The 21,705-nt window shown below is 38.8% G+C and overlaps 1 protein-coding gene across 4 annotated transcripts in view; it reads left to right on the top strand.

Annotated features, from left to right (window-relative positions):
• Positions 1-21,705, top strand: part of RMND5A (required for meiotic nuclear division 5 homolog A) — a 63,480-nt gene that overhangs the window by 3,947 nt on the left and 37,828 nt on the right. For all 4 annotated transcript variants that reach the window (XM_082743498.1, XM_082743497.1, XM_082743496.1 and 1 more), the window contains exon 2: positions 16,921-17,063. In XM_082743498.1, the coding sequence (XP_082599624.1) occupies positions 16,921-17,063 (143 nt within the window). The remainder of the gene's footprint in view (positions 1-16,920; positions 17,064-21,705) is intronic.

Genomic DNA, 21,705 nt, shown 5'->3' with positions numbered 1-21,705 from the left:
GGAAGTTGTCCTGTAGTGAGCCCTAACATTTCTTTCATCTGCTCTGAATTGCCTCTATGTAGCCTGAAATTCTTTCATATAAACTTTCCCTAATTATTTTATTAAAAATGCATTTTTCTTAATTCAAATACCTTTGTGAGAATGCAGGCTTTGACTAAGTCATAGCGAGGCATGGAGGTTTGGTGATAAAGGGGCAGCGTAGCAGAGCAAAGGGGCAGTAAAGAATCACAGAAAATACTAAACAGAAGTTCTGTGGAAGCCTGATTCATTCCTCTTCTGGAGACTGACTTAACGGCTTTCTTCAGGTCTAAGGTTTAAGGTCTTTAAGGCCTAAGGTTTGTCTAGGAAACCTTAGGGTGGTAGATTGGATGATGGGAGAGTGATCCGGAGCCTGATCTGAGGTAAAAGGGATCAGAGATGACTGTCCACAGTTAATGAAAGGTCTGTGCTGAGGTGTTTGGGCTGGGAAAGGGATACCATTTTTAAGCTTAATTTGCCAGAAATTCAAGGATTGTACCAAGCTCTGAGTCTTACCTTTAGTTACTCTGATTAAACTTCAGGTTCACTTAATTTTCTCAACTCTTAGGAAGGAGGAGAGCACTTAGTCGTCACTTAGTTGTACCACCTTTTCAGGGAGTTTCCATGTGCACATGAAGTTTGGTCTGATTTAAGATTCTGTATGGTTGATGCTGTTTGGTGATCATTCCTATGTGCCCGTGATCAATTTGGGTAAGGTGCTAGTGCTTCTCACATTTCACTCATGCATGTGTGCTCTTATTTTTTCAGATGGATTCATGATTTCACTTAAGTAGATTTATCCTTATGATAGGCACTGATATCTGTGAAATCGTAAGTTTGGTGTATTAGGTATAATAAACTATTAAAAGCAAATTCATAACTATTAAAATATTATTTCACATACAGCTAAAATCACTATTCACATCAGTGTTGTGGGAACCACACCTTGGGTGACCCTCAGTTAACAGACAGATAGTATGGATAAATGTTCCTGATTTGACTTGTGATTGTTTATATGCTTTTTAGCATATTTTTTTTCCCTATTGTTTCCCATTAGCACCTCTGTGGTGGGAGGGAGAACAGAAAAGAACTATATATCACATATTGCTGATATTCTAATTTTACATTTGGTAAATGGAGATTAGACTGAAACAATAGGATAGCATTTATGACATGTTTGACAAGTATTGGGAAAATTACAATTTTTGTAGGAGTCAAGGGTATGCAGTATTTTTTAAAAGTGATTTCTCTGAAATCTTGCCATTTGCAAGGATGTGGATGGAACTAGAGGGTATTAAGCAGAGTGAAATAAGTCAATCAGAGAAAGACAGTTATCATGTGATTTCCCTGGTACACGAGGAATTTGAGAGGGAAGGTGGAAGCTTGGGGGTAGGGAAGGGAAAAAATGAAACAAGATTGGATCGGGAGGGAGACAAACCATAATATACTCTTAATCTCACAAAACAAACTGAGGATTGTAGGTGAAGGGGAGTAGGGAGAGGGTGGTTGGGTTATGGACCTGGGGGAGGGTATGTGATGTGATGAGTGCTGTGAAATGTGTAAGCCCAGCGATTCACAGATCTGTACCCCTGGGGCAAATAATACATTATATGTTAATAAAAATAATTTTTAAAAAAAGAAAAAAATGTGATTTCTAAGCTAAGGGCCCTTGGGTGGCTCAGTTAGTTAAGTGTCCAACTCTTGATCTCAGCTCAGGTCTTCATCTCAGGGTGGTGAGTACAAGGCCCATGCTAGGTATGGAGCCTCCTTTTAAAAAATTTATTTTTAGGCTATTATAGGGAGTAGTATTGTATTTTTTTAAAGACTATTTATTTGAGAGAGAGAGAGAGTGTGTGTGCATGCAGGGGGAGGGGCAGGCACAGGGAGAGGGAGAAGCATTGCAGGGCTCCCTGATGCGGGGCTTGATCCTAGGACCCTGGGATCATGACCTGAGCCAAAGGCAGATGCTTAACCGACTGAGCTCACTGGTTCCCCTGTATTGTAGTTTCTGAAAATGATTCTCAGTGACTTTTTAAAAATGAATTTTGTAAATTTAAATTTTGTTTGGAGTAGATAATTCGTTCAGATGGTATAAATTAAAATGACAGAAAAAGGATACCCAGTAAGAAGTCTCCCTTTTACTCTTTCTTATTTATGGGCCACCTAGTTGTCCACTTCACAAAGATGCTAGCCTCCAGGAAAACTTTTAAGAAAAATCAGGTAAATAATAATTTCTCACTATTCATTTTTACTTTGAGGCATTGGACATATAGTTCTACTTACTTCAATGTAGGTTTAGTATTATTGCAATTTACAAGTTGGTTAAGACAGCTTAATTTGTAGGAGTGATCAACACATGCATTAGTTTCCAAAACTCCATTTTTTGTGTGTTTTGTGGTCTGACTGCCAGTCATAAAACTCATTTAAACCATAATCCTCCATCTTTCTTTGGTGAATCAAGGAGAATTTAGTTACTCGTTGCACAACTGCTTCCAGTTTTTAAAATTTAAAGGTAACAAATGACAAGGTAAATAGGCAATTAAGCATGGAAGAGAAAGCAAATTGTGGCCACGTTTTAAATTAATTTCTGTGGTATGGTTTTTATCAGTAGACAGAAAACAGATTCAGAGTCATATGGTATGTATAACTTTTCATTATAGAATTTGAGTTGTATATAGTATATATACTTAGTGAAAAGTATGCTTATTTATATATATGAATCCTTGTTCTTTTCACAGCCTACCATGCTTGAATGTATATTCATCCTTTAGTGAATATTAAAGGATCAGGGTTTGGTAGACCAGTGGTTTGCTTATTCAACCTTATTGTTTGGTGTAGTTGGAGTAGGCTTCAATATCTGGTGTTCAGTTGCCAATGAAACTTTCTGCTAAATATTAACAAGACACTATTGAGAGAGAAAAGAAGGACTTATTTATTTATTTTACTTTTTACTATTATTATTATGTTAGCCACTGGATAGTACATCATTAGTTTTAGAAAGAAGAAAAACTTTAAATTTTGAATTGAATAAAATTTGGTATCTACATTTAACATCTAGTCTGGAAAGTAGCAGATAAGTAGTACGTCAGAAAAGTTTGGGTGGATAACAGTCATTGTTGAAATACCCCAAGAGAAGAATAGACAAGTTAGCAAGCTACTTGGGCTGTTTTAGTTGGTGAGAATAATAGGTTAGTGTATACATTTCCAGTTAGGTTTAGAAGCTGATTTAACTTTGTCAGCCATTCCTTTCCAGGCTCTTTTAGGAGGCAATTTTTTGTTATTTGGCATCTTATTCATTCAGACTAGTATATTACTCAGGATTCTTTTGATTGCAGGTGGCAGAATAGTTTTAATTAAAATGGACTTCATTGATTCACTACTAAATAGGCTGAGGTAAGGCCAGCCGGCTCCAGAAGCAGAGAGGATGTTTAAGGACTGATCTTTTTCTCTTCCTCACTCAACTGTGCTTTCCCTGGTTGGCTTCATTCTTAGAGGAGCTTTTTCCACGTGGAACTAAGATGGTCAGGGGGGTTCATTATCATTCTTATATTGCTAGTGATCCCAAAGACAGGAACATGCCTTTTTTCCCTGTATTTTCAAACATAAAATTACCAGGGAGTATCCTGTGCTGTTTTGGTTTGGGGTCATAATCCTCTCGCTGAATCAGTAACTGAGGTCAGGGCATGGAGTCCATTGGCTACCTTGGGGCTACATGCTTTGGCCATGTCAGGAGATGTACGGCCATGTGATTATAGAGAGGAGAGAGTTCTAGAAAGGAAAACTTGTACCCAGACGAAAGTGATAGATGTCTATTATAATTGAGCAGCTACAAGTTACACCAAAACAATGTTCTTTGAGGTGTTTTCTTTCTTTTTTTTTTTTTTTTAAGATTTTATTTATTTATTTGACAGATAGAGATCACAAGTAGTCAGAGAAGCAGGCAGAGAGAGAGGAGGAAGCAGGCTCCCTGCTGAGCAGAGAGCCTGATGTGGGGCTCAATCCCAGGACCCTGGGATCATGACCCGAGCTGAAGGCAGAGGCTTTAACCCACTGAACCACCCAGGTGCCCCTTTGAGATGTTTTCTTGACCATCCCAACCTTTATTTCTCAGTTTTTGCCTAGCCTCCTAACTATAACATTCTTACGATTCAAATACTGAGTTGTGAGTGCAGCTTGATTTGGAGACAAAAAAAATACAGTTTGGTTCATGTTACCTTTGGGAAGTTACTTGAAGTTGCTTGTGTGCTTGGCATAGTAAAATCATTTTACTAAGGTTATTTTATCTTTTACATTGTTTCTAACTCTGCATAATAATATTGGTGAAGGAGGAACTTGCCAAGACTTCTATGATATGATACTAGGGTACTTAAAGAAATTTCCCTTCTTTCCAGTCTTAGTCTCTTAGTTGTTAGGATAGTGAAAATCACGTTTTGGTAAACTCTTCACTTGGGATGATAAAACTGACTTGTTTTATTTGGGGTCCTGCTTCTTCAGCTATAAAATCTTTGAAAGTGACCCCAAAATGTGATATAGGGGAGAATTACAGAGGGCTCTGGTCCTGAGCTACCTACTGGAGTCCCATTGTGCTCCAGGTAATCCCTAGAAGTTGATAGGTATCGGGGCCATGATGCTTTCTAAACTGGGCATTGTTTGTAGAATGGCAGAAATGCCTGGTCTTTTAGATTAGATGCTAGTTTAATCCCTCAGAGAACAGAGAACAGACACCAGAATCTGCAGCAGGACTTGAGACTTTTAGAAATAACACTGTCACCGTATTTGGGTTTGGTGAGTTTTATGGCTCAGCTCAGAATGGTTCTTAAAAAACATTGTTCTGGAAGTCTGTAAAGCTATACTGCAAAGTCTTTAACACTTAAGATTGAGCCTGAATACTTTCTTCTCATTTTGTGTTACAGCATCTGGCTGTGTATTATCTTTGATGAGTTTGCTGTGTCTGTGGGATCCATCTAGATTTAATATCTCATTATCGATTACATGAAGGTATTCAGGAGGAGGTAAGGAATGTCTTAAAAGAAACATTATACATGACTTCAGCCCTTCAGGAACATGGAGACTAGTTAGGGAGATAAGAAGATTAGTCTCCCACTTGGAGAGCAGACCACAAAATTTTGTCCTTGAGCTCAGGAGGTCTGAGTTTGAGTCCTTGCTCTGCATCTACTAGTAAGTAGTAGATGGAAACTGGCTTTAAAATCTGAAAACAAGGTATATTTGTTATTTTTAATGTCTCTGTCTTTTTTGTTTTTATTTTATTTTTTTTAAAGTCTGTGCTTTAAAGCAGCAGTTAAGAACTATGGAAACACTTTTGAATGTTAGGTATCTATTATACTGGTGTATGTTAGTTACCATTCTGTGCCCTGTGGTCTGCCTAATACCACAGGGAATATTCCAAAGACATAAATACAGTCTTCAAGAAACTTTAGTTGGATAATGAGACCAGACTTTTATATTTGGGAGGGAGGGGAAAGCCATGGCCATGGCACAGTATAAATAGCAGTGCTTCTGGTTGGTACAAATACTAACAGTTCAGGGAAATAGGAAAGAAGAATCCCTTCCTTAGAAAGAACTGCTGAGGGGTGTGTGTGTGTGTGTGTGTGTGTGTGTGTGAGATTTCAATTGAACTTCAGAGCACTTGGTCAATAGTTATTAATTGGCAATTAAGTGTAGAACTAGGCAAGATCTTGTGGGAATTAACAAAGGGCAAGCAATCGTTCTCACGCTCTAATAACTTTCTGTCCAGTTAGGGAGATGCCACTGGTGTGTTTTTAAGTAACGGTACCTGGTAATGGAAGGCCATGTAGATAGGGCCAATGCTGACTGAGTGGTACAGGCAAGAAGGGGTGGGATTTGAGACAGAGCTCTCTAACCTGTCAAGTTTCAGTAACAGAGATTGAATTGGGACAGTAGGAAGATAAGATGGTGCCAGCAGTGGTGGTTGGCAAAGAACAAAGGTGCAGAGGAGTGAGAATACAGGAGGCATTCTGGGAAGACGGAAGGACCAGAGCAGAGAGAAGTAGGATAGACGAATTAAAATTAAATTGGAATCAGGGTTTATAGAGTCACAGGGAAAATAGTAGACTGGGAAGATGTGGAATGACTTGGGTGGGGAGTACATTTTGAACAGGGACTGGACAGGGACATTATCTTGAGACCATTTAGCAGTATTTAGGTTGATTGGAGTTGGGAGTGCGATTTGTCTAGAGGCAAGATGACTAGTTAAGCGTCAGCTTAGACCTGTTGAAAGAGGGACCTGTCTTTGGGTAGTGGTGGTAGAAATGTACAGGGACCCATGCATGGGATCTCCTGAGGGAAGGAGTTACCAGGACGTGGTGTGTGGACGTAGTCTGGCAGGATGGGAGAGAAGCATCAGAAAAATCAAAGCTTAATCTAAGGTTTGAGCATGAGTGACAGGTAGACAATTACAGAACCAGGAAGAAAATAAGTTTATGAGAGGGGAAGGTAGAAATCCGAGTTTGATTTGTAAGTCTGAAATTTACATTTAAAGACTAAAAGAAACCTTACCTGATTCAGCCATTCATTTCAGAGATACAGAAGGAGATAGCTCGAGATTAATTCTCTATATTTTGAATTTGAAGGGAATGATTAGGCTCTCTAAAGTGGGACTGTCTTGCAGACATTCGAAAGCTGGTGCTCTGTGTCCTTTTTTTCTTCTGTCATCTCTCTCCGTTCTTGTCTCATCGTGTATTTTTGAAGCCTTCCCTTTCTTCCCTGTGCCAGTAATTTTGGTCTAGCTCTCTGCTCTAGGAGCGCTATTAGTCTGTACCATGTAAGTTAGCTTTTAAATAGAAACTTTCTTTCTTTTTTCCTCTTATGGTTGGTTTTGCAGCACCCTAGGCTGTGATTTGGTGCTTTGGATTGGAACACACCTGTCTGAATCTGCGCTCTGTTCTGGAAGGTCAGGGGTTAGCCCCAAAATACTGTGCTTTGTAGATTTACCACCTATTAATATACTGAAAAGAGTTTGTTTTGTTTTCAGTGATTTACTACTGCCCCTAGAAAAAACCGAGTGTGTTGTATTTGTTCCTTTTTCTTCCTCCTCTAAGTGAATCTCTGTTGAGCAGCTCCTGTGTCCTAGGTGCTGAAGTAGCTCCTAAGAAGCCCCAAACTCCAACAGGCCACAATTTAATTTGCCACTCACCGTATGAGACAGTCCTTCTATTATTATTTTTTAATACGAACCTTAACCTTTTCAAGTTTTTCTATTTTAATGTTTTGCAGTCTTTTCTGTGTTCACCTTGCCAGTGACTTCTTTAGATTCAGTCTTAGACCCTTTGATTCTTTGTCTTCTTTTATTCCTCCTGAATTTCTTAATCTATCTAACATACTTGATCTGTACCCTGAACACTGCCAACAGAGGCATTCAGCACTCAGTAAACTGACTCTAAATCATGGTTCTCCCTTCCTTTTGACTTTAGTCTTTTTGCCCCTGTTTTGTCTTTGTCTAGTCTCATTTTATTTATTTTAAAATAATAAAATTTATAAAAATGTAAGAATGGGATAAGGGTGCCAGGGTGGCTCAGTCAGTTACGTGTCTGACTCTTGATTTCAGCTCAGGTCCTGATCTCAGCATGGTGAAATTAAGCCCTGTGTATGGTTAAGGTGGGGGCTGGAGAGCCTGCTTAAGATTCTCTCTCTCCCTCTGGCTCTCCCCTCTTAGAAAGAGTGGGATAATGTAGAATTCTTTTTCCCCTTACAGCCTTCCTTTGACTTCTATTTTAACTTTTTTTTTTTTTTTTTTAAGGAATTAATCTAGAAATTCTGGATATACCTCTAGGAGGCCTCGGTTTTCATTTAGGTATAGTTAGAATTATGTTTACTTAATGGATTTTTTTGCTTTCACTTCAAAACTTGCATGCCATTTTGTTTTCTACTTATTTCCAAATTTAAGATCTCTGTCCATTTTATGAAGTGGAGTTAACTTTTAATAATGCAGAAGAGCTCAAGTGCAGTATGTGTAATATTTGTAAACTTAGATATTTAAAATTTTTTCTGCCTCCATGATATTCATAAGATTGTTAAGTCAGGTCTTAGTGATTTCTAGGGAATGCTACTCTTCGCTTCTACCTAGAATATTCTGGTGATGTTTTCAGCCAGTTTGGACATCTGAATAATAATCATCACGGTAATCACCTTTCTGTGTTGTGCCTCCCATTTTTTATAGAGTTTTCTTAATTATAGGGGTCTCATCTTTCATGTGGTTGACTCTTAGGCAGCGTGTACTCATGGTATAATTGACATGTTTAAACTGCCTCTTACAGGCCAGGTTAGAACTTTTGATTATCTGTCCATGAGCAGATGTATCAAGCTACACCATTATAGTGCTGCCTACCAACCAGCTGTTTAGTTTGAGCAGTATTATCTTTCTTTAATAGTGTGTGCAATTATTTGAGGGTTTTCTTCCCTTCTGATAGCCTAAAAATAAGTGGCAAACAAAATTGCAAATGCGAACACTGAGTAAGGATGAGAACATAGTTTTCAGTCTTAATATCTTTGTCTCGATTATGTTAGATGAGCCAAAATGGTGAGTAAATCTTGTCACATAATTGGACATATGGTTGTATTAAGCCATGTGATTATGAAGGAAAATAATTGAACAAATGTACAAAATGATACAGCTGTATTGCAAAGTTTTTTATAAAACCAAGGTATGATTAGGAATTTTGTAATTTTTCCTTGTGTGGGAGTTGGGCATTCCTTATAGTGTGTAAGTTTGTTCTATCTTCCTACATTCTGACTTGGGGTATAATTTTATAGAAACACATTATGTACTAAAGTTGAAATGTATTTCATGTTTTTTTGTTTTGTTTTGTTTTTTACACATCTTGGCATAGTTTTGTTTTACAAACACAGAAACTGCTCAAAACACAAGCCTGTTAATTTTCTTCCCCCAGTCTTTACCTATATATTTAAGATTTTTGAAAGGAGGAAATGGTCATTATTTGGAAAAGGGAAGTGACTCATTACTGGGGGGATGCTATTCTATGAGTGTGTTTTATTTGGACATTGGTATGTGTGTATGTGTGTGCGTGCACACGTGTGTGTATTATTTATTTGGTATTTGAAAAATTTAGGCCATAATGCTTTGTGTAGTACACATGAGATATCCTGGAAGGGCGTAGAAGATCAGTGAGCTGCTGAGTGTGAAACTGCTGTCAGTCAGAGGGTGTTGGTTCAGGGTGTTGGTAGTGCCATAGTCTCCAGTGCTGGGCTTGAAAATGAGAATATGTAATTTACTAGGGTCCCTTGGGTGGCTCAGTCAGTAGAGCACGTGACTCTCGATCTGGGGGTCATGAGGTCAAGCCCCACATTGGGCGTGGAGCCTAAATACTGAAGATTAAACAATCATATTGCCTGTCTTCAAGTAATTTCATGAGGGTGGTAAGACAAATATTTGTAATCAAGTGTGAAACTCTGATAGAGAAGTCCAGGATGCTATGGAAATAAACAATTTATTGTTTCTTTGACACTAATCGACATAGATCCTGAAATGGCTAGGCAGCGAAGCTCTAGGGCAGAGCTTGAAGTGTTAGCCCAGCTCTCTAAAAAAATGCTTTAGGAGCTAACTCAGATGAAAAAAGGCAATCTGAAAATGCTACATGCTATAGGATTCTGACTATACAGCATTCTGAGGAAGGCAGAACTATGGAGACAAAAGGATCAGTGGTTGTGGTGGGTGAGGTGGAGGAGAAAGATGGATAGGGAGAGCACAGAGAATTTTTAGGGCTGTGACAAGACTCTGTTAGATACTATAGTGATTTATGCTGTTACCCATTTGTCAGAATCCATGGTGCAGCACCAAGGGTGAACTCTCAGGTAACTACGGACTTTGGGTGATAAATGATGTGTCAGTGTAGGCTCATCCTTGGTTTAAAAAAAAAAAAAAAAAAGTACCGTTCTGGGGGGTGATATTGATAATGGGAGAGGTTGTGCTTGTTGTGAGGGGGTAGTAGGTATATGGGAATCTCTGTACCTCTGTCAATTTTGTTGTAAACCTAAAACTACTCTTAAAAAAAAAAAAACCCAAAAAACAAAAACAACCCACAATTTTTAGGGCACCTGGGTTTCTTAGTCGGTTAAGCATCTGCCTTTGGTCCAGGTCATGATCCCAGGATCCTGGCATTGAACCCTGCAGTGGACTCCCTGCTCAGTGGACTCTGCTTCTCCCTCTGCCACTTCCCCTGACTTGTGCTCTACTCACGATCTCTTGCTCTTAAATAAATAAATCAATAAATAATTTAAAAAAAAAAAGGCCAACTTGAAAAGTACGTGTGGTCACTGTATGGATAAACACTGCTTCAGAACTATTCCTTTCATGATCATGTATGATAGTTCGTGAGTCTAGGGAGGTTTATTGCATTGAAAGACACAGCTGGGGGCTCCTGGGTGGCTCAGACTCTTAGTTTCAACTCAGGTAATGATCTCAGTCATGATCCGAGGGTTGTGAGATCCAGCTCTATGTTGGTTTCCATGCTGGGCATGGAGCCTGTTTGGGATGCTCCACCACCACCCCACTCTCTTTTGCTCTCTCTCTTCCTCTAGGGAAAAAAAAAAAAAAAAAAAGACACCGTTGTCATAGGACTTCATCCTGGGTAAAAAGTGACCACCACTGTGGCCAACTAGGATTCTAACATTTACCGCACATCTAGTTTAGTTATGGCAGAGAAGGCTGTTAGTAATTCCCCAGCTTTATTTCTAAGAACTGAATCCATTTAGATTTTTTTCACAGAAAGGTTCTTCTAGAAGTGGGTTTTGTTTTCAGACAGAGAAATCAGAAGAACATTAGAACTCTCCCTTTAGGACTTAGAGGTTTGGTCTCACTCAGTTTGATTGTTAGAGTGATTTCTAAACCTGTTTTTACCTTTGGCCGCTTTCCACTAAATCCATTTGAAAATGCATTAGTGGGATCTTTCTCTTTGAACAGGGCTTTCCCAGGGTTCTCTTTCAGATTATTCCATTATACGTTTCTTATACTTCCAAATACATTGTAGAAATTATTTTTCCTTGGGGCATACTGAGAACTCTCAATGTTAATTAATTGACCTTCCACTACTAGAATCTGTCCTTATTAAACTTGAAGACCAAAAAGTGTAGGGTCTTGAAGAAATGACAGCAGCACCAAATTTCAGACATTTAAGTTGCTGAGATTTGAAAATACCATGAATTTCAAGGTTGGGTTGTGGAAGTTCAGTTAGTAAATTCCAGATGACCTCTGTCCTCCAGGTTGGCCTCTGCTTTTTTGTTCTTTAACCTTGTGTTTACTTTGTTGTCTACTGACTGTAGAAACAAACATGCTAGGATGGATAGGACTTATGGCTTGCATTTTTAAGATTTTTTAAATTGAGAAATTGCTCACATACCATAGAAGTCACCCTTTTAAAGGCTGTGATTCACTAGCTTTTAATATATTCAGAAATGTGTGGCCATAACCATTATCTAATCCCAGAACATTTTCATCACTCCCAAAGAAACCTCATACTTATTAACAGTCACTCTCAATTCTACTCTTTGCTAGCCTCTGGCCCCTGTGAATCTACTACTGTCTTTGGATTTAGAGAGTTCGTATAAGTGAATCATACACTTACGGCCTTTTGTATCTGGCTCATTCCAGTCAACACAGTCTTTTCAAGGTTCGTCTGTGTTTAGCATGTATCAGTGCTTCGTTCCTTTTTATGGCTGAATAAATATTCCATTGTGTGGCTATGCCACATTTATCCAGTCACCTTTTGGACATTGGGATTGTTTCCACTTTTTGGCTATTATGAATAATGCTGCTGTGAACATTCCTATACAAGTTTATGTGTGGACATATGTTTTCATTTCTCTCAGGTATGTACCAAGCAGTGGAATTCCTGTATCATATGGTTATTATGTTATTATATGTTATTTCTGAGGAACTGTCAGATTGTTTTCTTCAGCCACTGCACCATATGACATCCCACCAGCAATGTGTGAGGGTTCTAAATTCTCCGCATCCTCTCTGACTCTTTTTGTTGTCCATTGTTTTCATTATAGCTATCCCAGTGGGTGTGAAGTAGTTTCTCTTTGTAGTTTTGATTTGCATTTTTCTTTTGACTAATAATGTTGGACATCTTTTCCTGTGTTTATTGGTTGTTTGCCTTTCCTCTTTGGGGAAAAAAATGTTCAAATTCTTTGTCCATTTTTATTTTTTAAGAATTTATTTGTGCAAATGCACAAGTGAGCAGGCGGAAAAGCACAGAGAGATGGGCAAGCAGATTTCCATGCTGAGTGCAGAGCCCCACATGGGGCTTGATCCCAGGACCCTGAGATCATGACCTGAGCCGAAATCAAAGAGTCAGACATTTAACTGACTGAGTCACCCAGTTGCCCCTGCTCACTTTTAAATGGGGTTGTCTTGTTAGATTGTAACAGTTCTTTGTACATTCTGGATATTAGACCCTTACCTGACATATGAGTTGCAAATATTTTCTGTCATTCTAGGAGTTATTTATTTATCTCTCTACCTATTTATTTATTTTTGTTACTTGTGCTTTTGGTATCATGCCTAAGAAACCATTGTCCAATACAAGGTTGAGAATACACCCACGTTCTTCTAAGAATTTGATAGTTTTGGCTCTTACCTTAAGGTGTTCATTCCATTTTGAGTCAATTTTTTTATATGGTATGATTCTTTTGCATGTGGGTATCTGCTTATTCCAGCACCATTTGTTAAATATGGCATTCTTTTTAACTGTTCTTTCCTTGCTTTAGTTACTGTCAATCCACATACTTATATTAATAGTATATGAAACTGTGCAAGGCGAGGCGCCTGGGTGGCTCAGTCCTTAAGCATCTGCCTTCGGCTCAGGTCATGATTGCATGATCCTGAGATTGAGCCCCACATCAGGCTCCCTGATCAGCTGGAAGCCGGCTTTTCCCTCTCATACTCCTCCCTCTCATACTCCTCCCTCTCTTGTTGTGTCTTTGTCAAATAAATAAGTAAAACCTTAAAAAAAAAATAAAGAAAAAACTGTGCAAGGCATGTGATAAGACTGGAATAATTAGTTTTAGAATAAGAACCTGTCTCTGCTCAGGACTTATATATATCTAATTGGTACTGGTCATGGAATGATACATGATATTGTTGAGTGGGATTCAATTAAGTGCTAGAGGAAAGGTGGAGAGAACAGAATTCATTAGGAATTGAGAAAACTGAGTAAATCTGTGAGCAGAGAGGTTCATAGAGGAGATGAAGGTATTGAGGTTAGGTAAGGTTTAGATACAGAAATGACCAGAGTAGAGCTACTGAAGCAGTTAGATTCATTTGGCTCAAAGTATGTATGGAATACCTTTTATAGAGATTTTGAAATTTTTCCTGAATTACCAAGTCTTCTCTTAGCCAAAATTATGTTATTAGAAGTTGGAAGCACCTGAAACATACTTTGTGCAATTGTATCTAGAGAAGAGGACAGGGTTTTTTTGTTTTTGTTTTTGTTTTGTTTTTTTTGGTTACATCATATTGCATTGGATATTTTATGGTACTTTATATCTATCTACTGTTTGCTTATCTTTTTACATCTCCCGGTGGTTGTTACTGAACTAGACTTATATTCCCTCTTCACAGTCCCTACAACTTCCTGTTTTTTTTTTTTCTTCAAACTGTAGAGAAACTGTTCTGTCATGAGCACTCATAACTTCCACATTTTAAATCCAGTGGTCTCTTCTCAGTCTGTATCTTAGTCGACATAGCAGAGCACTTAACACAGTTGGTTACTCCCATCTTTTATCACCTTTTTTTGTTTGTTTGTACTGACTCTTTTGATGTCTTCATTTAGCCTCATGGCTTTATTTTTTTTTTAAATATTTGTTTTAGAAGGAGAGTGCAAGAGAGTGCAGGGAGGGGGGGGGGACAGAGGAGGAGGGAGAGAGAATCTCAAGCAGACTCATCACTGAGCTCAAAGCCCAACACGGGTCTTGATCCCAGGACCCATAAAATCATGACCTGAGCCAAAACAAAGACTTGGACGCTCAACTGACTGAGCCACCCAGCCACCTCATGGCTTGAAGCATCACCTACATGCCAGTGACTCGCAAATTTATATATCCAGCCCTGTGTTTGCTCTTGAACTCCAGGTTTATAAATCTAACACACTCCACATGTGCGCTGAAGTGACTACTTACATATCAAATTTAACAAGCCCCAAACTGAACTCCTTATCTCTTCCTTCCTCTCATACCTGCTCAGCTTTTAATCTTTATCATTCTAATTTAAGACAATTCCATCTTTCTACTTGACTTAAACTAAAAAAAACAAGTTTGGAATCATCTGGGAGTCCTTCTCTTCCTTCATACTCAGTCAGGAAATCCTATTGGCTTTGCCCTCAGAATATATCCAGAATCCAGGCACTTCTTACCACCTCCGCATCTTACACCCAGTGGCTGAGCCACTACCCTCTTATCTGGATTGCTGCCACAGCTTCCTAACTTTTCTTCCTGCTTCTGTTCTTGTATTCCTGTCTTGAGTCAGAAAGACCGTACTAAAATGTGTCAGTTTATGTACCTTCTCTGCTCAAAACCCTGCAGTGGTACCCTTTCATGCAGAATAAAAGTTAAAGTCTTTACAGTGCCAGAAAGGCCCTGCAAGATCAGGACCCCCATTATCTCTTACACTTTTTCTTCTCCTGTTTTTCTTTGCCAGACATCTGCTTTAGCCACACTGGCTTTTTGGCTATTCTTTAAATAATCTTGGTATATTCCTGTAAGGGCTTTTATCCTCTCAGCCTGAAATGCTTTCCCCCTGAAAAGGAGAAGAAATACTTTTTCTTTTAATCTTGTGAGTTCTTGACTGAGACTCCTGTAATAAAAGGCAGATTAACAAGAGAAAAACAGTTTATTAACATGTATACTTTATGTATAACATGGGAGGTTCTCAGGGAAAAGTGAGTAACTCAAAGAAGTGGTTTAGAGTTCAAGCTTAACTACTATCTTTAGCTAAAGATGAAAGAAAGGTGGGGAAGCCAGTTTATCAGGAAATGCACAGTAAACAAAGGTAAAGTTTGTTATGCAAATATAAGTCTGAACCTTCTTCACTGATAAGTTTCTTATGATTTAGAGCCATTCTTCTCTATGTGGGTAGAGAGGGAGACTTATGAATGGAATTTCTCTCATAATTGTAAATTTCCCTTACAAAAGGGTGACTTCTGCTCTGTTTTTAGAACTTTTCCTGTATCTTCTGTTTCTCATAATAATATGTTCAAAATAGTCCTTATGGCAAAGAAGCATATTTTGGAGTGGCAAATTCTGCCACCCTTCATCCCCATAGTAGCCCCATGGCTGGTTCCCTCATTTATTTCAAGTCTGCTCAGATATCACTTTCTCAGTGAGGTCTGTCCTATCCACTGTGTTTAAGATTGTAATTGTTCAGCTCACATACACTCGCCATCTCTTTTACAGTGTTCCCCCCCCCCCCAATAGAATATATCCTCTTTTGTTCTACTATATATAATTGACTTATTTTGTGTTGTTCACCAGAAGGTATCTTGCTCAATAAGTATTTGTTGGATGAATGGACATTCTAGGGCTGTTGTCATTTTGGGTGGTTCTTGTTCAGATTCTTCAGCCCCATCCCAGACCTCTTGAATTAGATACAGGGGATGGAGGTCCAACTCCTTTGTTTTAACTTAGACCTACAGGTGATTCTGATATAAATTTGAGTTTAAGAACCACTGCTGTATCATAGTTAGTAGTTCAGAAGCCAGACCTGTTGCTCACAGGTGGGGATATGTAGATGTATGAGGTAATTAACAAATGTTCACTCTTCTCCCACCTTCTTCTCCTCTCCTTTTCCTGAGGAGGTAGCGCTGGGAAAGATGATATAAACTGTAGTAACTTTCAATTGATTTATCGTGTGTATCAAGGTCCCCAAGACCACCTTTATGTTCCATTGATCACTAGGAGGATGCACAGGAATCAGCATGTAGTCACACTCATGGCTAAGATTTACTACTGCAAAAAGGACACAAAGCAAAATCGGCCAAGGGGAAAGGCTCATGTGGCAAAGTGCAGAGGAAGCAGGAGAAAATTTCCAAGAGTTTTCTCTCAGCAGATTGTCAGTCACACAAGCAGGGCACATTTAATTCCTTCAGCATCAAATTGTAACAAGTGTGAAGTGTTGTCTACCAGGGAAGCTCATCAGAGTCATAGTGCTCAGGGTGTTCACTGGGGACTGATCATATAGGCACCATCAGCATAGCACATACTAAAATTCCAGAGTCTCAAAAGGAAAGCAGGATTCAGCATGAGCCTCATTGTACAGTTTAGGAATAGTGAGCCACTCTTAACAGTTAGGGTGGTGGGGAACCCTGATAAGAATGGCTCACTGTGCCTATAGATGGGGATATGTTAACTCTTTCTGCTGTGTCTGCTCTTTCAACATGGTATCCACGGAAGTTTGTTGGGTGTTCTTTTCTACTTCTTTATATAGAATATAAAGCATTTAGACTAAATCTCTCTTTTAGGAAATTGAATAACAATGAAAATGTATTGAGAATGACTTGAACAGCTTAAGTGGATAGGATAACTGAGTTTATTCAGTAAGACATATTTTCTGAAAAATGCCTTGGCAGTATCATTCAACGTCTGTGCTATTTTGGTAATTACAAAAGTGGCTTACTTCATAGTAAAGTTTTCTTATTTATTCCAAAAAATAAATTAAGATAACTTTCTTAGCATTCACTTGAAAAATGTTATCTATGAATGTGACCATCTGCTTCAAAGCAGATATTTGTTTTTCTTCACTTTTCTTCCAACTTTCATGTTCTAAATGGCCTGTTTGAAATTTGCCATCTTTGGGTTTGCTTTTGTCAGTAACCAGTCTTTCTCTTTATTTCTTTCTTTATTTTTTTATAGGCCAAGATGCTGAATTATCAGGGACACTTTCACTTGTTTTGACACAATGCTGTAAGAGAATAAAGGACACTGTTCAAAAATTGGCCTCAGACCACAAAGACATCCACAGCAGTGTTTCTCGTGTTGGAAAAGCCATTGATAAGGTATGGTGTTGAAGGAATTGTCTGGGATTTTTTTTAACATCATCCGTCTTCTCCTAGCACTGCTTTGATAATAATTCTTTTATGCTAGTCCTTTCATCCTGGCTTTAACTTTTTCAGATTTGGTTTTATTATATTACTCTTAAAGTTATCTTTTGCTATTTAAAAAAACAAAAATAAAAACATTTATTTATATGACTACAGTTCCTTGTATCAAGGTGAGTAAATTTCCAAAGAAATTTTAACTCCTCTGAGGGAGTGTGTTTACAGAAGTAACTTCCTACTTCCTGAATAGTTCATTGGCAGTGACTGTCTCTCTTGTGGGGTTATTAGGATAACAACCTTGCATCATCCTAACTATTGTCTTCCTGTGTACATGCTAGTTGCTTTTCTCCATTGTTGCTTTCTGTGTGAGTGAGTGGGTTGGTTGCTAGCTGCAGGGCCAGTCCACTTCTGTTGGGCGATTGTTCTGGTGACATCTCTTGAATCTGTGACTTAGTGGTTTACTTATAAGTGGTTATTTTTAGCACTGGGCCAGTTTTGCCTTTGGAGTTCATAGTGGAGCCTAAGAGACAGGGCCTAAGGTTACTGTGTGATACCTCTGACTACATCAGTCATTGGAGAATTTGTAATTGTTTATGGATTTATTTTTTAATGGATTTTTTTTTGACACATTGTAAACTTGTGGGAAGGTAGGAAGAACTTTTGGGAGAGCTCTTTGTAAAAGCAAAACCAGTCCTAAGATTTGCTTCTTAGAATGTAGGAGAACTAGTAGCTATGATGTAAACAGAAACTCATGGAATCCAGGGGGTGACTTTGTCTAACTCATGGGCAAGCTTACCTTTTAGAAATTACCCTGTAGAGCAGTAATCTTGAAGGGCTAGACTCGAGGCAGTCTAAGGCAGAACTATCTGCTTCCAAGGAGGTTTTGTTAACTTGTCAGGTACAGTGTAGCCAGACTGTGTGTGGCAGGGGCTCTAAGGATTGTTTGGGTAGCTGTGATTTACAGAAGTGTTAGTGACCTTTCAGAGAGCTTTCACCATTCCCATAATGCTGAGGGTTTCAACTTGGCAAAAGAGGTTTGAGAAGTAGTTCTGGCAGCAGCAACACCATATTTGGATTAGTGATGGCATTTGCTAGCAAATGCTGGGAAAGCATTGTGTATTCTCTGAAAGAACTTTGATGTTGTGCTGCCTGTTTGGTGACCCCAAGAGAGTACACACAGCTTTGGAAGTGGCTTTGGGGCCTTCTGGGGCCTATGGCATTGGAAACCTCAGGTGGTATATACTAGCTTAAGGGCTCACTGGAATGATGGTGGGGCACTTTAGAGAGGGTCTTAAGTCACTGTGGGTGAGGGACCTTCAGCTGCTCTAGGTGGTATCTACGAAGCTTCAGGTTTTGATGATTGACAGTGACCAAGGCAATCTGGTGATTCTGATGGTTGAAGCCCTTGGAGGTAACAGAAGGCATCTGCTTGACCATCAGACTGCTTGTAGTTAATGACAGAGAGTGGGGACAGCAAGACCAGAAAATGCCATGATAGTGGGAAGAATTGAAGTTTTCATGGCAGCTAATCAGAGAAAGTATCGGAGGAGAGATCCCAGATTCGAGAGAGGTGAGGATGGCAGTAGCCATATCTCAAGTGTGTGGAATGCTGGCTACTAGAATCTAGAGCATGGGCGCCAGCAATTCACCAAATTTGTGTTCTATCACTGATAGGTAACCGTGTGTCCCCCTGTCAGATTATTAGAACCTTCTTTTTACTCTTATCCACCTAACTAATGGTGACTTGCAAAGCATGTCTTCCTGATTTAGCACGTCTTTATAAATATTCATAATTGTTGTCAGATATTTTGGCTAATCTTTGAGACAAAGCATTTAAGTATATTTGGTGCTAGAAACAGAAGAATTCCTTTGAGAATGGATACCAAGGGAATGCATAATGAGTAATCTACGTTCTGGCTTTTTTGGTGGGGGTATGTTTGAGGTGAATGTTCCTAATTATGTATTTTAATTTACTCATTCCTCTTTTGAGGACATTTTTGTCATGTTAAGTAATAAGGGCTTTTTTAAGTAAAAAGGTTTTTGTGTGTGGTTTTATGTTGCTGTGAAAGTAGTTTAGGTTCTAGGTGACCTGGATTCCAGATTCTTCTGATCCATCCTATGAAACTACATTGTTAAGTTGGTACTGGTAAGTGTTTGTTGAATTATGGTTCTGGGACACAGAAGAAAGCCTGGATCTTTTACCTCTGTTCTCTATCATCTTTCAGTGTGTGTTCTCCCTTCCTACCTCCCTCTTTTCTGGGGTAGGAGCATCTGTTTACCCGGAGCTGTAACAGGAAGCTATTACCCCACTAGAACTACCTAGACACTGTGCTTTTCACATACTTGAGGAATTCTGTGTAGGCTGTTGTCATATAAGATTCCACTGACTTGTAGTCTGGACCTGGAAAATTTGTACAAGCTTCCGGGGCCACCTGTTGTGACCAGGCTGGGTAGACTCCTGTGGGCTGATGTGAGCAGACAGGATGAAGCTGAAGCCATTGTGGCCCAGGCCTTTAAGTCCCACAAACGGACTTGAGTAATAAACTGGAATGCTGTCCAGCAGCCTGTGAGCAGCACCCTGTTGTGGATCTATGTTCCCACCCTGCCAAGAGAAGGGCAAAGACGCTGGTGATTCCTTTATGAGAGGCTGGTTTTGAGTGAGGAACAGTAGTGAATTTTTGACACGCTTAATGATTTTTTTGTCCTTTAATGTTTTAATGCTTCTTTTAAAGTTCTTTAGTCATCATTTAATGTAAGCAGAAAAGAGGTTTGTGGTGTTAGCCAAGGCACTTTCTGGCTTTTAGTTTTGTGAACATAAAAAATTATTGAAGATTTCTGCCTTAATGTGTTGACTCTTTTCAGAGGCCCATAGTATGATAACTATTTAAAATAAATAATATCAGATATTGGGTTCTGTGGCAGATTATTTTTAGTAAAAACAATGTGTTGGCCTATTTTAAATTTCCTCTCCCATGTTAAAAACATCTAGAATTCTCTCCTGCTTAGGGCTTTTACTTCAGTGTTTAAGTCTTCTGAGTTTTCTTGAGTTTACTTCTTCCTAAGTAAGAAGTCAATAAAATCATTACTGCTTTAAATGCATATGTGTGTATGTTGAAATAAATAGGGCTAAGATTTTAAACTGTCTAAATTTAGACATTGTTGTGGGATAGTTGAAAGCAAAATACATAGGCCATATTCTTTAGAAGAGTATGGTCTAGTTCGGTCATGTAAGAATGCTACTCGTACACATGAAAGAGCTGGAAAATTCTGAAGCAACGGAAGATAAATTCGCATGGGATTCACTCTATTTATTTGTGAAGTAAAGGGAAGATCATTGTGCTCTTTAAGTGTTGTGGAGTTAGTATCTTAAATTTGACTTTGGTGGCACTGGGGTGGCTCAGTTAGTTAAGTGTCCGACTCTTGCTTTTAGTTCACGTTGTGATCTTTGGGGTTGTGCTCAGTGTGGAATCTGCTTCTCTCTTCTCTCTTCCTCTTTCTCCCCCTCTGCCCTTTCCCCTGCCCACACACATGCTCTAAATAAATAAATAAATAAAATCTTCAAAAATATTTGACTTGGAAGAACATGCAAGATTTCAGACAGCAGATTGAGGTGTGGTTTTCTGTAGTACTGAGAAAGAGGCTGAACAACTGAGAGATGCTGGACACCTGTGAAAGACCCTCGGGGACTGGCTCTTTTGGATTAGCTGCCTTATTAAGAATAGGGTTGATGGAAGGCCTAAGGATTTGATTAAAGGAGGTTAGGGAAAAAGGGAGTGAATGATATAAGCAGTTGAGAATTTGCGTGACCTCATTAAATAGGATGAAATTAGACTAAGAAGAAGTCAGAGGGAGGAAGATAATAGCTGTCACTTACTGAGTGTTGACCATGCTCTGACTGTTGAGCTGGGTGCTGTACATACATTTATATTACATGCTATAGGTACATTATTACCATTTTTAGACTTAGATATTAAGTAACATACCCCAGGTGAACAGCTTGGAAGTGGTAAATCAGTGGAAAAAGATCTCACTCATGAGTGCTACACTAGGAAGTCAGGCCATTGCAGGGCTGGTAGTGCTTTAAGGGGGGAAATAAGTATTAAAAATAGTTTTTAAAAAAACGTCAGCCTAAACTGATCTTCTGCCAGTAGATGGAGCATCTACATGGGTGAGTTAAAATGCTGACTGTTAAAAAATGGAGTAATGCCATAAAAAGCAAAATATAGAATATTTAAGATAGTTCTGGGTGAGCCATCTGGAACTGCCTTTTATGTAGGTATGACGGGGGTATAAGAAGAAAATACCAATGGGAGAAAAGGTGTTGGATTTGGCCTTAAATAGTAGCTGAGATACAGAGTGGGTGAGATCAGGTATATACTAGCTCTAAACTTCTGTTATTATGTAATATATAAATCTTTATATAGTAGAGAGATGTTACTGTTAATGAAGGGAAAAGGAAATTGAAATGACTAGAAATAAAAAATACACTCTGATTAAAAAAAAAGAGCTGAGTTCTGAAATATAGACAGAGAAATTGATAAGATACTTTGAGTATTGAATTTTTAGAATTACTGAAAAGGAATGGTTAACAAAGTTATAA

Source organism: Mustela nivalis, assembly GCF_964662115.1.
Source record: "Mustela nivalis genome assembly, chromosome: 8".
NCBI classification, from domain to species: domain Eukaryota; kingdom Metazoa; phylum Chordata; class Mammalia; order Carnivora; family Mustelidae; genus Mustela; species Mustela nivalis.
The sequence above is the reverse complement of the archived record's forward strand: the minus strand, read 5'-3'. Positions and strand labels throughout refer to the sequence as shown.